At 36.7% G+C, this 16,838-nt stretch overlaps 1 protein-coding gene across 7 annotated transcripts in view; it reads left to right on the top strand.

Annotated features, from left to right (window-relative positions):
• ralgapa2 (Ral GTPase activating protein catalytic subunit alpha 2) overlaps positions 1-16,838 on the top strand; it is a 585,975-nt gene that overhangs the window by 225,560 nt on the left and 343,577 nt on the right. For all 7 annotated transcript variants that reach the window (XM_043696530.1, XM_043696529.1, XM_043696527.1 and 4 more), the window contains 7 exons: positions 2,306-2,434; positions 3,965-4,093; positions 11,230-11,288; positions 14,065-14,173; positions 15,690-15,800; positions 15,942-16,010; positions 16,107-16,244. In XM_043696530.1, the coding sequence (XP_043552465.1) occupies positions 2,306-2,434; positions 3,965-4,093; positions 11,230-11,288; positions 14,065-14,173; positions 15,690-15,800; positions 15,942-16,010; positions 16,107-16,244 (744 nt within the window). The remainder of the gene's footprint in view (positions 1-2,305; positions 2,435-3,964; positions 4,094-11,229; positions 11,289-14,064; positions 14,174-15,689; positions 15,801-15,941; positions 16,011-16,106; positions 16,245-16,838) is intronic.

The following is a 16,838-nucleotide window of genomic DNA, read 5'->3' as shown; positions in this document are numbered from 1 at the left end:
ATGCAGGTGCAAATTTTTATACTTATGGAGGGTGGAAAATGCTTGTTGACTCAGCATTGCAGAAGTTAATGTCAGAAGGTATTAAAAGTGTAGACAAACAGTCCAAGGTAGAGGTTGGATGAGTAATTAAATGAATGTGGAAGCAAGTGGACTTTGTGTTAAAGAAAATATGGGTTTGAAAACTTAATCCCAGGTCAAATAAGATGAGACAATTCTGATGTATAGTAGAATATTCAAAGAAATTATCCCTTAATTTTTTTTCCAGTGCAACAGCTAATATCCCTTCTATTCATAGAGTCATATAGCATGGAAACACACTCTTTGGTCCATTTAGTCCACACTGGCCGTGTTCCCAAACTAAACTAGTCCCATCTCCCTACATTTGGCCCATATCCCTCCAAACCCTTCATATTCATTACCTATCTAAATGGCTTTTGAATGTTGTAACTGTACCTGCATCCACCCTTCCTCTGCATAAAAAAAAAACAAATTGCTCTTGATGTTGTTTTTACATCTTTCTCCTCTCATCTTAAAAATATGCCATCTAGTTTTGAACTCTCCCATCCTAGGGTAAAGATCATTTCTCTTCACCTTATCTATACCCTTCATGATTTTATAAACCTCTTAAGGACACCCCTCAACTTCCTATACTTCAATGAATAAAGTCCCAGTCTATCCAGCCCATCCTTATAACTCAAGCCCTCTAGTTCCAGCAACACGCTGGTAAATCTTTTCTGAACCCCCTCCAGTTTAATAGTATTCTTCCTATAACAGGGTGACCGGAACTGCAAGCAGTACTCCAGAAGAGTCCTGTACAACCTCAGTATGATATTTCAACTCCTATACTTAAAAGGTCTGAGCAATGAAGGCAAGCATGGTAAATGCCTTCTTCATCACCCTGTATACCTGTGATGCAAATTTCAAAGAATTATGTACCTGAACCCCTAGGTTTCTGTTCTACAGCATGACCCAGGGGCCTACCATTAAGTGTACAAATCTTGCCCTTCTTTGTTTTACTAGGATGCAATATATAGCATTTAGCCAAATTAAACACCATCTGCCACCTTTCAGACTTGATAAGCTGAAGGGGATCTCTAAATCCCCTCTGTACTATGATTGGTATGATTCTATGATAGTGGGTAAAGATTGCCCTTTTTGAATATATAAAATTAATCCAGTGCAGCCAAAAGCACTTGTTTAAACAAGTTCTTATGGTAACTTGCTGTTGTCAAACGTGAGCAGGACAAGACCACACCTTTCAAATTGTTTCACACTAAACTCTTAGTTTCTGCAAAATTAACTATAATGTATTCCAGGACATCAGTTTATTTTCATTCTTTGTATGCTGCTTAAAGGTATATTATAAAGTCTTATTTTTAAAACCAGTAATTTGTGTGCAGATATTGTGTGTCGAATCTCAATGGTGATCTGTGAGAATCTTGAACATTCTAAATTAATGTTTAAAATATTTTTTCTAAAACCAACGTGAATGTACTGTTCACTGGGAAAATGACTTATGGTCACCTTTTTACAGCTTGGGTTTCTGGTATCATTTTTAAAAAGCAGCATATGTCAACAGATATGAATTCCCATCTGTTCCTCTGTTGCTTAATACCAGAAATCTAACAACAATGGTCCAGGACAATGCATGGCTGTGTTTGTAATTACAGGTGTGATGTAAAAAATGACACATTAATCAGCCTCTTTATCATAAAGATAGATCTTTTGTTCTGTCCTATAGTCAGCATTTGTTTTGTACTTGTTTTATGAGTAGGATCCATCTGCTACCTGAGAGAATGTTTAATTTTGAAATCCAATAACTCAAATGATTCAACCTGGTTTAAAAATTAACCATCAGAAACATGTTCAAATGCCAACTGTCAAAAGGAATGTGAAAAAAAAGCCTGTTTATCTTTTTGGATATAACCCACAATGAAGAACAGAGGCTTTTAAAATTAAATTTGACTTTTTTAAATATACTGTAGTATATCAATTTTCATGCAAATTTGTGAAGCTAATCCTTGTGTTTCAATGTTTTCTGTTAACATATCAGATCTTACAAAAGTCAAAAACCGGCAAAAGCCACATTTCTTCAGTAATTGCAAACATTTACTTGCTGTTGAGCAGAAGAATATTTTCTATATAGTTACTTCAATCCAGCCAATTAAATTATGTTGCAATATATTTCTGTGCTTCACAGTCCATTTTAAATATTCGATTTCTGGATTATTCTAAATATTTGTGATGATAATTGCTCATCAGTCTAGTTTTCTAAAACTTTATTTTCTTCTTCAACTAAAACTAGGATGTGCTGAACGTACTCACCAAACATTGTTCACCCCGCTTCTTTTTAATTGGTTTACCTGGTTTCACTATGATGGTTGGAGATTTCATCACTGTTGCAACCCAAGTCCTCAATTCAGACATGGTGGATGTGAGTATGACTGTTTTGTTATGGGGACTCCAATGGTTAATAGCTTTGGATTTCTGCACTCAAACAGGTGTTTGTTCATTAGTGTAACATGAGACAGATTGCTCAGTGCCGATACTGTGCCATCAAATGTGTGAACTGCACTAGCATAAAGGTGTTTCATCAGAAAGCAAGAATGAGACAGTGTATATTCAGGAGTACTGCTTTCACAAAAAAGATTTATAAATCTTAGCATCTATATATTTCTAAATAGGATTGTATGAAGCCTGAATGTTTATTGTTTAGAGTAGTTGCAGCACAAATTAAGATGCTTCAAGGACTTAGGTCCAAGCCAGTTATCCTGAGCACCTTCATATAGTGATGTCTCCTCACTTTTATCCCATATCCCTGCAATTTTTTTCTTTTGATTTTCTAATGTTGGTTTGAAAATCTTCCTTCAATATCCTCTGCAGTAATCTGTTCTGGCTCCTAAACATTTGCTGTTTTGGGAAAATGGTCTTTTTGACTTTTTAAACTTTCGTCTTTAAATTGGTGTCGTCAGATTCTTGATCCTTCCATCAATAGGAAAAGTTTATTCCTGTCTACTCTGTCTAGACATGCCATGAATTTGAATGTCTCTTATTTCCTCTTTATCTTTTCTAAAGAAACTGTTCCAGCTTTTCCAATCTATCCTAATGACTGAAGGCAAAGGTAGATGCTTTCAGTACCTCATTTAGTACCTTGGCCATAGTCCTTACCTCCATCTGTAAATTAAATTTTGGTCTGTAATAAACCCCACTCCTCTTTTTGCCACTTCATGATTTACATTAGATTAGGTTCCCTACAGTGTGGAAACAGGCCCTTCAAGTTCACACCAACCCTCTGAAGAATTGCACCTAACACGATGGGCAATTTAGCATGGCTAATTCACCTGACCTGCACATCTTTAGACTGTGGGAGGAAACCGGAGCGCCCGGAGGAAACCCGCGCAGACGCAGGAGAACGTGTAAACTCCACAAAGACAGTTGCCCAAGTCTGGAATCGAACCTGGATCCCTGGCACTGTGAGGCAGCAGTACTAACTACTGTGCCATCGTGCCGCCCCAAATTTATATGTCAATAGAATACATCTGGATTCCCTTTTAATTATTTTGCAATTCAGCCAATTCTCAATTTGACAATTTTGTTAATTGTGTCAGAGGGACTTTGCCTTTTTCTCCTTCATGCATTTTGATTGTACCCAAATCATGCTTTCTTTTAAGGCAGTCCATTGTTCAATTACAATTCAATTTGCCTGCCGATCTTAATTCCAGTTTACCTGGGTCAGATCTGTTCTTTCTCCATTAGAATTGGTGGTCTCCTGATTAATTCTTATTTACTCCGGATTGCCCTTTTCCATAATCATTGACTCGTAAATGATTATTAATATTGATGCACTTCAAAACAAGATAGTGCTTGTGGCATGAGATGCAGTAAGGATATACCTGTGTTATCTGTGTGTTGCTCGACCAAATTGTTCTGGTGTTCGTTTTAAAATATCTGATATATTCCCTAGGCGCCGCGATATGAAGCACAGATTCTTCTTGGGTCTCTGGTCTGTTTTCCTAATTTGTACCAACAGATGTCACTGTTACAGCCTGTGTCTGGTGCTGCTGACATCATCACAGGGAATGAAGATATCAAGGTAATGCAGGTTAACTGACTGGAACGGAGAAAAAGTTTATGTGCCAAACATTTTGACTGCAGTCTTAATTAGTGTTAGAGACAAATTTGTTTATGTTGCTGTGACTAACGAGACATGTACTCTTAAACTTCTGTTTAAGTCAGATATGATCCTTGCAATTCTTAAAATTACATCTTGGTAAATTTCTTTGCAGCTGTAGAAATCATTCACTTTGGAGAAGCAGCTCCCCATTTTAACTGGCAGACTGCAAACTATTTATGTGTCAAATCTTACGGCTATATCTACAGGCTTTGGCCAGGTGGACCACAATCCTCCTGTAAATGCCACTTCTCTATTAAACATTTGGGTGTTGATTGCTTTTACCTGGTTCGATTTGTAACTATCTAGTTCTAGCCAGATGATTTTCGTAATGACTTGTGTACCCATTTCCTTCTCTCATCTGCATGCTGTCCTTCTAAAAGCATTTAGATCCAACATATTTGCTGATACCTAACTCTACTGCACCACATCCACTCTTGATCCCTCCACTGCCTCTAGGTTGTTCCACTTGTTATCTAGCATCCAATAGTTTCTGTCAGTTAAGTATTAGAGGAAGACCAAAACTATATTTTTGGGTGCAAACTCCATTCCCTAGCTAATGATTCCATGATTTGTTTCAGATGAAACTAGGTTATTCACAATCTTGCTGATAGATTGGACCCTGAACTGAGCTTTTGCCCCATATCATTTTTGCATATGAGCAATTCAACAAATATTCTGTTGCCTAAACTAATGTACTACTGAAACTTTCATCCATTTTACTTTTCGACTTCAATATTCCATAACTTGCCTTACTACCCTGCTTTCTTCTTCCCTTCGTGGTTGAACTGACTTAAAACAATGCGCAGGTCAGGTGAATTGGTCATGCTAAATTGTCCGTAGTGTTAGGTGAAGGGGTAAATGTAGGGGAATGGGTCTGGGTGGGTTGCGCTTCGGTGGGTCGGTGTGGACTTTTTGGGCCGAAGGGCCTGTTTCCACACTGTAAGTAATCTTAAAAAAAAACCTAGCTGCCTGTATCTTAACTTGCACCAAGCCCTGTTCACTGATCCACTCAGTGCCAATAATGCCTTCAATTTAAATTCTCAGGTGTGATTGAATCTTTGCATCATTGTTCAATGGCTTTGCATCTCATTAGCCCTCAAATCCTCTCCAATTCTGCCCTTTTCCGCAACTTTAAGTTTCATCAGTGCTCCCTTGGCAGCCATGTCTTCGTTGCCAAGGATCTGAAATTCCCTCCCAAGGTGGGATCACAAGTCATTACAAAAATCATCTGGCTATAACTAGATAGCTAAAAAATTTTGCCTGTAAGCTCCTTAAAACATACTCCTCTAATGAACCTTTTCTCCATCTGATCTAGGATTCCGTTCTGGTGTCATTGTGATTGGCATTTGGAACATTGAATGCAGTTTTGGTCTCCTTAATGTAAGGAAGGATATTCTGGTTATTGAGGGAGTGCAGTGAAGGTTTACTGGACTAATTCCTAGGATATCAGGACTGACAAATGAAGAGAGGCAGGATTGGTAAGGTCTATTGGGAAGAATGTGTGTGTGGGGGGGTGCTGTCATAGAAACCTATAAAATTCTAACAGGGTTGAACATAATAGGTCCAGGGAAGATGTTCTCATTGACCAAAACCAGTGTTCACAATCAAAAGATGGGGAGTAGACCTCCTATGACAGATGAGAAGTTTTTTCATCCAGAGAGTGGTAAATATATGGAATTCTCTGCCACAAAACTTGGTTGAGGCAAAAACATTTAAATTTTTAAAGAAGGGGTTAAATATATATTTTTAGTGCTAAGAGAATCAAAGGCTTAAGGAGAAAGCAGGAACAGGGTACTGATTCCAATGATTAGCCCTGATCATGTTGAGTGTTAGAGCAGGGTTGAATGCCCTTCTCCTGCTCCAATGTTCTGTGTAATGATCCCATGAAGTGCTTTATGATGCTTCACCACATTAAAAACACTGAATAACCACGTATTTTGAAGTAGGAATTGAGCTATCTTAAGGAAACCAATATCGTGCAGCAGATCAGAAGATTAATGTTAGAAGTTGAGGGACTACTACAGTATGGATGTTGCAGAGATTTAAAGAGGCAAAGCATGTGCCATACCTGTACTAAATTTGTAAGATTGCAAGACCAGAAGAGCAGCTGTGCAAGGAGCAAAATCTCCAGATGTGGAAAGATGAAAGTTTATTTCCATAATATAATGACAAAACTGTGAACTTTACATCAAATACTGTAAAGTTCAGTGACCTCCTTCTATTATTCCTCAAACACTCTTGTGCTGTGCATGACACACCTTTGCACGGTGCAGTTTCTTTAAGATGGTTGCACATGCATGCATGTTAAAAAGGTTGCTCCTTGCGTATAACCTGCTTTGGTGTTGCAATTGGCTGATTTATTATGTGGTTAACAATGCAGCTTGGATGAAACATTGCCAGATTGATCCTACCTCTTCAAATGAAATTCTTTGTTCTGAGTGACAGGATGAAACTCTTTTGCATAGACAGCATGTTAGAAGTTTAGAGATTGCCTAGACTTTCCCGCTGGTACATTCACTCCCATAAGTGGTCTAACCATCTTGTGTTCAATAGTGTACCAAGTATTTAACTACACAGTAGGGAGTCTTGAACACAATGATAATGCAAGATCAAAACTGAATATTACATGTATTGCTGTGCCTGTGTTTGCACTTGTTCAATCTCTCTGCAAGTGGGTATTGAAACACTTGATGTGAATTGTTAAGTTGTTTTATTTCACAGTAAGCCAACAAACATATAATGTAATAGTGAAAGCAAATTGCACTTAACTTCATCACAATTTTATCCTTGAAAGTTAAATAAAAATAGTCATCCACATGCTCCATCTCTCTTTTGGGTTTACCTCTTTTAAATATCTTTCTTTTAGACTAATAATTTAAAAAGATCAATTTTTTAGTTCCTATTTTCTGCCAGGTTCCATTGTCTAAAGACTTGACTTCAGCTTTTCATTGCCCTTTGTCTTTCAATCCAATGGGAAGTCAGAGTTTCTAATTTCTTCTCTTTAGTGACCTACCAGAAGGATTGTTAGTAAAACCTACTACCTTCCCTCAGTCTTTAAGGCATGCATTTTAAAGAAGACATCTGATTAGGATGATCATCACAGTGAATGGTTTTTTGGGGATGATCACAGTAGGCAGGGTGCAGTGACTGTGCAAGTTAAGATCAGGTGGGAGAGCAAAGGGGTCGTTGATGGAGAATTGAGAGCAGAAAGTGGGGCTGTGGGGACAGAGTGGATATTAAGGCTGGTGAAGTGGACTAATCACAGGAAAGCTTAGACTTGCAAGCAGTGTTCCAACCCCGGCCCAAAAACAGCACTCTAAAGCTACTGAGCTCATAGATCCAATTGTATTTTCTGAAGCTCAGGAAATCAAACCTGCTATTGTTTAAGAAAAAAAAAAATCGGTTAAAGTTATGGAATATTGCTTCATTTGAATGTTTCTGACCAGTCTCTTAAGAGGAGATTGGTCATCTATCTTTCACTCTTCTTCAGGTGGATATGTTCAAGTGTGATTTTGTTCCTGTTTCAAACTTGTAACTTTTTTTACTTTCCATCTGAACCACAAAGTGATCCCTCTGACTTCAGTTCATGTTCAACACCTGAATTATGATGTACTTTTAATATTAGGAGAAATAACTTTGAAAATATGACCCATATAATAAAGATACAACGGAGATCGACAAGAGAAGCAGAAAACATATAACAAGTGGAGAGTGAAATGAATGCAGGCTGAAAAACATGTTTCAGTTTTGAAGGAATGAGACTCCACACTTGTAAAATTAAATTTTCTGAGCCAGAGTGGTAATTATGACTAATAATGGTGTTAAACCTCTTATACCTGAATGCAGCAGTTCTAACATGTTCTGCTGTGCTTTGTGTGTAACTCGTGAGTACCATCAGCCTCACCATTGTCAAAAAAGAATTTATTGAGTTTATAAGTCCTGAAACAGATAAAACCAAATCGCTGGAGAAACTTGGCAGATCTAGCAGCATTGATGGAGATGTAAACATATATACCATTTTGGGCCCTTCTGAAGAAGGGTAGCCAACTCCGAAACATTAACTCTGTTTTCTTTCCATAGAGTTTCTCGAGCAATTTCTGTTTTTGCTTCAGACTTCCAACATTCACAACTCTTCGCCTTTTTAAAAAAGATATTGCCTCTTAATTTTGGTTTCTCCTTACACCGCATGAATCTTGAGATTTAACTTACTTTTTTGTATTTGTTTCAATTATTTTCCATAATACATTGAGAAAATTATAGTTATAGTTTAGTTTAGTAAGATTTTAGTTCCTCATTTACTCTTGCTGTCCATGCAGAATAAATGAAATAGTTACACATTATCTCTGACTTCAACTAAATTTATACAATGCCTACCTTCTTTGCTGCAGCAGTCAACCTATTGAGCCTATGTTGGCTGTCTTCAATTTGTACCATTCTCCTGTTATTTGAGGTTCATTGTTTCAGATATCTAATTCACTTTGAAAGATATCATGGACTCTTTCTCTGGAGCCAAATCCAAAATGTTTGGAAATCAAGTCTTGAGTTTAAAAATGTTGAGTTTGAGGGCAACTAGTTGGAGAACTTTTCCATTTAAAGTAAAAGGTAATCTCATGGGAGTAACATTCAGAAATCCTCAGTCTAGTAAATAAAATCTTCTATCTCGCATGGGCTAGCCAATCAACTTTCTTTAAAAGTTTAATTAAAGACCATGACAGATTAAATGCTTTCAGATCACCTGCAATTGAGACTGAACTTCGACTGAAATTCAGCTGCATGCACATGATTCCTCTCTCAACATAATGTAAGAGGTTCAGAGACCTGACAGTAAATTTTGAGCAAGAAGACATTTAATCCAATGGTATTCAGCTAGGTCCCTATTAAACAAGTGTTATTTTATAAAAGAAGACAGTTTATCCTTGTTAGTTTTGCTTTTCTCCAACTTCTTGTGACTGCTCTTCTCTCTCCTAGTCTGCTTAAAATTTGGGTGCAGAACCTCTCCAAATTTATTCTTTTTCTCCCCTACTCTCATGAAAGGATATCCTCTTGTTATATTCAGATCTTATGTTCGGTTCTTGTTATCAGTTTGGCAATACTTGCATTAATTGCCAATTGTGACCGTGATCCATGGTCACTTCCCAAAATCGTTCCAACCCAACCAGCATATTCTGAGTACATTAAGAATCCATACCAGGAGTTTATACAAATAAAACATCAAGAAATATTCATAGCACACAAATGTATCAAAAGCATGAAAGATACAAGAAGTATAAAAAGGCTCCAATTTCCAGCATTTGCCAAGTGTAAAATATGCTCAGGACTCAGTGTCAGATTCTTGATGAAACTAAAAACTGTGGGAACTTCAATTTGACTCCAGTCTCCCAGTTCATCACCATTCGTAGTTCCCATTTCAGGCTAGCTATCCATATTAGAAACCCCATTCTTCCACTTCTTCCAAGCAATACCTTTCCCTATCACTTCCCTCCTCTCACTGTAATCTGATCTCATCTAATGGTTTGTTTTTATTTTAGATATGTTTAGTGCTTTGTTTGTTGTTTTAGACTGGTATGTGAAGAAAGTTGATTCAGTTTGGCAATCAGTACAAATTGAAGAGTATTAGTAATAAGTTATAATGAGTTTTTTTTCCCCTGCTGTTGGTTATGATTGCCCTTAAAGTTTTCCATTTCTCCATTGGCAGGGTTGGAATGAGATTGTATTAAGATTTTTCCATTGCATTGCAATGTGCCAAATTTATCTCCAAATTGGCAGAAATGTATTTTTTAATTTCATTAATAGGTTTATTTTATATCTTAAATATTTTTGAATTTTAGTAAGGAATCTCGCATAGTAGGTTTTATATGGTACACAGTACAGCAGTACTTTAGTTTTAATCAAACATTTCACCTTTGCAGGAAAAATAAGTGATGTCAGGAACTGACAATACCTGGTAACTATCAGAAATGAATATTTGTTTATTTCTGTCTTTTAAGAATTGTTAGCAGAATGTTTTTATCCAATCAAAGGCTGTGGTCGTTTTGACAAGGCCAACATTTTTGCCTTTGAAAAGTTGGTGGTGAGCAGTCTTCTTAACTTGCTTTTGTCAAAATGATGAAGGTATCCCACCGTACCATTGAAGTTACTGGATATTGTCACAGTGGAAAAATGACAACATATTTCAGATGTTGTGTGACTTGGAAGGAAAGTTGGAGATTATGTTGTTCCATACAGCTGCTGCCCTGTATTTTTGGGTGGTAGAGGTTGCAAGTGCAGGAGGTTTTTTAGAAATCTCGTCAAACTGTGGCATTATCCCAAGTTATGAGTTTAAAAAAATAAATGGAAATCTCCATAATGGTTCAATCCACTAATGCTACTGTGTTTTTATTTTGTATAATGTTTTTATGGGTGTTTTATATTGATGTGCTCAGGTGATAAGGTGGACAATGTTTTATTACTGACATTTTAATTTGGAAAAACTATTGAACTATGAATGTTAGTGTGTCCTCAGGATTTCCATTAACTTCACATGTTTATGAAAGAAATTACAGAAATAACTTTGAAATGAAATTTTTACTCTAAAAAGTATGATTTTCATCATAGGATTTTAATCAAGTTAGTGGTCATTAATGCACTTTACAGTTTTAAGTGATTTGATCTGTCAAATAATTGCCTTCAGTTATGTGCTTTTAAGCAGGCATCTGTTCTTTGCACATTTGCCTGCTTAATGTCAATTGCTTCCTTCAAAGCACTTTTCCTTAAAATGACTTTTTTTTAAGTCTCATTCACTGTGTATTTACCTTTTGGCAAGAATGCTAACCGCTGATGCCTGCAAATGGACCAGACTTTCAATATGCTATATTTGTTTCTAATTTTAAAAATATGTTTTTTATTTTACTCTCCCATTTTTTTGCTGATGTATTTTTTTAACAAAGGGCTATTGTGTTCTTCAAATATTCTGACTAACCTTCACATGGAGTTTTAAGTACAATATTGCTGTATCTGCATGTAAAATAATCCAAAAGTGTTGTACTAAAATATTGTTGTAATCTGATCAATTTTAGGATTACTTGATAAATATTCTGATAAAAAATGCAAGGAATGAAACCTGTGAGACTGCACGGTAAGTGTTTTTTAAAAACGTAGATACCTTTTAAAGAAAGTGGAAGTAAGAAATATTAAGGAGTATTCGTTTCACTGAAACCTTTGTTGAGTTTAATATTTGTTCTTGGTGAAATTTATTTTCTCACAGTGACATTTTGCAACTTCTGATAGTAATACACACACTTTACAATAGCTAGTAGACTTCTAATTTAGGTTTGTCATGAAAATTCTAACTTTTTTCCAATTGTCATCTTTTATAACAGTAAATTAAGTTATTTAAATGGACAAGAAATGTGTTTGCATGGTTTTATCCAGTAAAAATTTCTGTGAAGCCATAGGTATGGTTATAATATTGCTTTAACCCCATGTGGATATTTTTATAGAAGAAATCTTATTATGTTCATATAATACAAAATCATAGCACAGGAGGAGGCCATATGAACTGCTCGTGTCCACACTAATTCTCTGTAAAAATAATTCACCGACTGCCACTTCACTGCATTCTCCCAGTGAACCTGCATATTCTTTATTGTCAGATAATAATCTGTTTCTGTTTTGAATGGCTGAATTGAACATGTTGCCAACAGTCTCAGGTGTTTAGATCCTAAACACTGAAGGCAAAAATATTGTTCCCCCTCGTGAGTTTGAAAATGACCATCAAATCTGCTCCCAGTATTCCCTTCGTCAGGAATGCCAGGCCAACATCTCTAATCTGTTGATGTAACCTAAGTAACCTCATCCCTAGAACCATTTGCATGAATCTTCTTGGCTTTCTAATGCCCTCAGATCCTCCCTAACTTGAGGCACATACAGATAATTCACTTCATTTCTACATATTTACTTAACGAATACCTGCTAACGTTTGAGTATCAAAGTGTAAAGCACTCCTTATGAAATTAAAAAGCAGCACTTATTTTGCTTTTATCATACTAATTTATGAACAAAAATATAAATAAGATTAAAGTGCCTGTATATATGATGCAAAAATGAGTGTTGAGATCACATTGAATTGAATTTATTGTCACGTGTACCGAAGCACAGTGAAAAGCTTTATCTTGCAAGCAATACTGGCAGATCACAGAGATAAGTAGCATAGATAAGTAAATAATAGGTAAATAACGGCAAAAACAAAAACATAGATACAGACGAATGTTAAGAGTTTGAGAGTCCATTCAGTATTCTAACAACAATAGGGTAGGAACTGTTACGAAACCGGCTGGTGCGCGTGTTCAGGTTTCTGTACCTTCTCCCTAATGGTAGAGGTTGTAGAAAGGCATTGCCAGGGTGGGATGGATCTTTGATAATGCTGGCGGCCTTCTGTTGACAGGGGACCTGGTAGATGGATTCTGTAGGTGAGAAGTTTGCCTTTGTGATTGTCCAGGCCGAATTCACCAGTATCTGTAACACTCTCCGATCCTGAATGGTACAGTTGCCATACCAGATAGTGATACATCTAGACAGAATGCTCTCGATGGTGCACCTATAAAAGTTGGCAAGGGTATTCACTGTCATGCCAAATTTCCTCAGCTGCCTGAGGAAGAAGAGACATTGTTGGGCCTTTGTAACCAGTGGGTCCACATGAAGAGTCCAAGGAAGCTTGTTGTGGATGACCACTTCCATGGCCTTGACACACTCCACTCGTTCCACCTCTATGTTGTTAATATATAGAGGGGCATGAGTAACTCATTATGATTTCCTTGGTTTTGTTGGCATTGAGAGCTAGGTTGTTCTCAGTGCACCATTTTTCCAGGTCTTCCACCTCCCGTCCGTAGTCTGTTTCGTCGCCATCTGCGTTTTGACCGACTATGGTGATGTCATCAGCGAAATGGCATTAGTCTGATATTTGGCGACGCAGTCATGGGTATACAGTGAGTACAATAGGGGGCTGAGTACGCAGCCCTGGGGACGGGGGGGCACTGCAGTGTTGAGTGTTAGTGAGGATGAAATATTGTCCCCAATCTTCATTGATTGTGGCCTGTGGGTCAGTAAACTGAGGATCCAGTTGCAGAGAGTGGGGTAAGAACATTGCATTTCCTAATGGTAAACAAAATATTAGCCAAATATGGACTCTCAATGAGGTTCATGCAGCGCATGCACAAAAAATTGAGAACATTGCATTAGCACTACATTCATTTTCAGCAATGTTGAAAGATTGATTAGAAGCATAAATTTCTACTGTGTGGAAGCATGCCATTCAGCTCATCAAGTCCACATGAACCTCTGAAGAGCATCCCACTTCCCTATCTCATCCCTATGTCCCTACCTTTCCCCAAAATCCAACTAGCCTGCACATCTCTGGGTACTGTGCGTTTTAGCATAGTTAATCCACCTAACCTGTACATCCTGGACTGTGGGAGGAAACCGGAGCACCCAGAGGAAACGCACACAGACACTGAGAATGTGCAAACTGCACACACTTAGTTTCCCAAGGGTGGAATCGAACTCTGGTCCCTGGTGCTTTAAAGCAGAGTTAACCACTGAGCCAATGTGCCCGTGGATTAGGATTGAATTGATGTGGAGTGTGTTTAATTGCCTCATTCCTCTGAGTTTGTAATTTCCACAGTGATGATGTGAAGAAGTATCTGAGTAAAACTTTAGTAATTTGCCATGTAAGAGCAAAAATTGTGGCTCAATGCATCTTCTAACAGTTGAGATTACCCACTCATTATTTTGGCCACGTGAGGTGAGTGGTTTAAGAAGACTTGAAGTATAGAAAAGGAAAAGTGAATGTTGAAAATTTTCAAAAGACAGCATTCAATCAAATCTGATAAAATGTTTCTACTTTTTTGATTTAGATGTATAGCGATGTGTAGTCTTGGAATCTGGATTAGTGAAGAGCTGGTGCAGTGCACAAACCATCCACAGCTCCAAGATGCACTGAACGTGTTAGGTGTGACACTGAAGGTAATGGCATTCTTTCTGGTGTAATATGCTTATTTAAAGGTGAACTTAAGAACAAACAAACAAAACCAAATCAAACTGTATCTCTCTGTTCTTTTGGTCGTGTGTGGTGTTTCAGCGGCTAGATTAAAATTCAGTTTACCATTGGAAAACAAAGATGTGGGAAAATTAACTTTTTAACTAATATTGAGAGTCAGCATTTGTGATAACTATTCCAATATTTCTGTTCCTGTGAAACAATGTCATTATGTTTCATAGCATTGGAAGCATGTTTGATGATCAGTCATTTCAAATATGTTAAGAAATTGCTTCTCAAATGAAAAGATGAATATTTTAGAGATCCAACTGAATCTATCTTAGATAGAATTCAAGTGAAATGCATAAGGTATTGAGCAATAGGAATCCTCACTGAATGTGTGTGCAATTTTTTAATTCTCTCTCATTTTAAATAAAAGCCTAATTAAGCAACTGTCGGGCTTGATATATACTTTGTCAAGTTTTCAACAAAAACGTAATGAATGATCAAATTATTACAGTTGAAAATTGGACTCAATTCCCACATTAGTTAAATTACTGATATGCAGATGTAGAATTATCTTTGATTTGAGGGTAGAATGTTGTGTGAAGCTGATCGTATATTGGAAATTAATATTTGATGATAGACATTGAAGTGTAGATGTCTTGAGTATGACCCAAAAATCATGGCCATCACTTGGGCATCAGTAATAACAAATATTTAACAATAATTATTGTCAAGCTATTTTCTTTGAGGATATTCATCTGGCTGATGTGTTTTTTATCTTCTTAACACAGTTTATATGAAATGATAGGTTTGATATATTTTCTAGTGTTCTTTGAGTTAACATTCACACAAAGTATTCTTTTTACATCTTTTTAAATATTTCATTGTATAATAAGCCTTGTATTTTTAGTTTTTAATTGACAGTCTTCTGAAGCAAAACTTACTTAACTTGAATATAATATTTTTTCTACATGTCTCAAAGCCAGCTATCTACAAACTAACACCATCTGAAAACTAGATTTAATTGTAATGTGCTATACATCAATTTTCAATATAATCAAGTAAAACTTTAAAAAAAACTGAACAATGCTGTAATGATTCAGTTTGACACCAGACCAGTCATCCACTTAACTGCTCATGCTCTCTCTGTTTCTGTGCTGTGAGCAATCTTTGACCGCACCTGACCCAACTTGCCTCAAACTGACCAAGTTTTTGGATTAGTGGTGCTGGAAGAGCACAGCAGTTCAGGCAGCATCCAACTGCTGTGCTCTTCCAGCACCACTAATCCAAAATCTGGTTTCTAGCATCTGCAGTCATTGTTTTTACCTAGTTTTTTATCAAACTGACCAAGGACTGGTATCACCCAGTCCAAAGTCTGGGCACAGCATCAGCCATGACGTGCTTGGTTTTGAGATAAGGTTACATTGTAGTGATCAGATATTTCTCGTGTAAAATAATTTTGATATATTTCTTTACTGTCTTCTGGTTTGTCTCCAGTTTTCAAACAAACTGGTTGCTGAAGTGGCATGTGACATGCTAAAGCTATTGGTTATTCACATGGAGCGTCTTGAGAAGTATGAATCACAGCTCCCCAAAAAAATTGCTGAGGTAAATTGCTTTCTTTCAAGATTGAGGGTTTGAGGGTATGACAACCATGCCAGCTTTCTGTACTAATTAAAACAATAAATATGAACAAAATATGTATATATTGTGTGCCTTCGTATAAATGTAAATTACTTTTTAATGCAGATCCTTGTGGCTACTATTGCATTTCTGCTGCCAAGTGCAGAACACTCATCTGTTGATGCGGATAAACGGGTGAGCTTGAGGATATGTTACCATTATTTAATTGCATGGCACAGCTTATGATTATAAGTAATGCACAACACTGCATTATATTTTCTTCCTTTTTAGTTAATAGTATCTCTGTTGCTCTGCCTCTTGGATTGGTGCATGGCAATGTCAGTGGAGGCACTACTGGAACCTATTAGTGCAACCTTGATGGAAGACCAAATGGCACGCAAAGCACCTTTACTTGACTATGTCTACAGGGTATGTATATCTTTATTACCTGACTTGAAATAAGTTTAGAACTTCTGCATGAAAGCATTTCGTTCATTGTCGAAAGTAAGAGATTATTGAAAATGGCAGTCATATTAAATGATTTCATTAACATCATATATAATAATAAATGACCCCAACAAATTACAATCATGACTTGATTATCTGTCTTATTTTCAATGGTTTATTTAAGGTATAAATATTCTAATACTTTGCAACAAAATCAGAATTTGTTGGAAAACTTCAGCAGGTCTAGAAGCATTTGTGGAGAGAAAGTAGAGCTCATGTTTTGGTAACCTGTGTATTTCCAGCAATGTTTGATTTTGTTTCTGATTTCCAGTATCCACAGTTCTTTGGTTTTTCTATTTGGCCTAATACTTAGCAAAATTGTTATGCGTCACTCGGGTAGCATACTGGAAATTAATCATTTTTATTCCCAGTGATGTCACAATAATTAAGTGTTTCAAAAAGTTTTCTAAGTTCTCCAACTTATCTGTATTCTCAACCAATGGAGCATGGAACAGAATTCTCTACTTAACAAGAATTGCACTCCATTACAAATGAATAATATCTATCTACCCATAA

Source organism: Chiloscyllium plagiosum, chromosome 9 (assembly GCF_004010195.1).
Source record: "Chiloscyllium plagiosum isolate BGI_BamShark_2017 chromosome 9, ASM401019v2, whole genome shotgun sequence".
Lineage (NCBI taxonomy): Eukaryota > Metazoa > Chordata > Chondrichthyes > Orectolobiformes > Hemiscylliidae > Chiloscyllium > Chiloscyllium plagiosum.
Note: the sequence above shows the minus strand (reverse complement) of the source record. Positions and strands in the feature narration are given on the sequence as shown.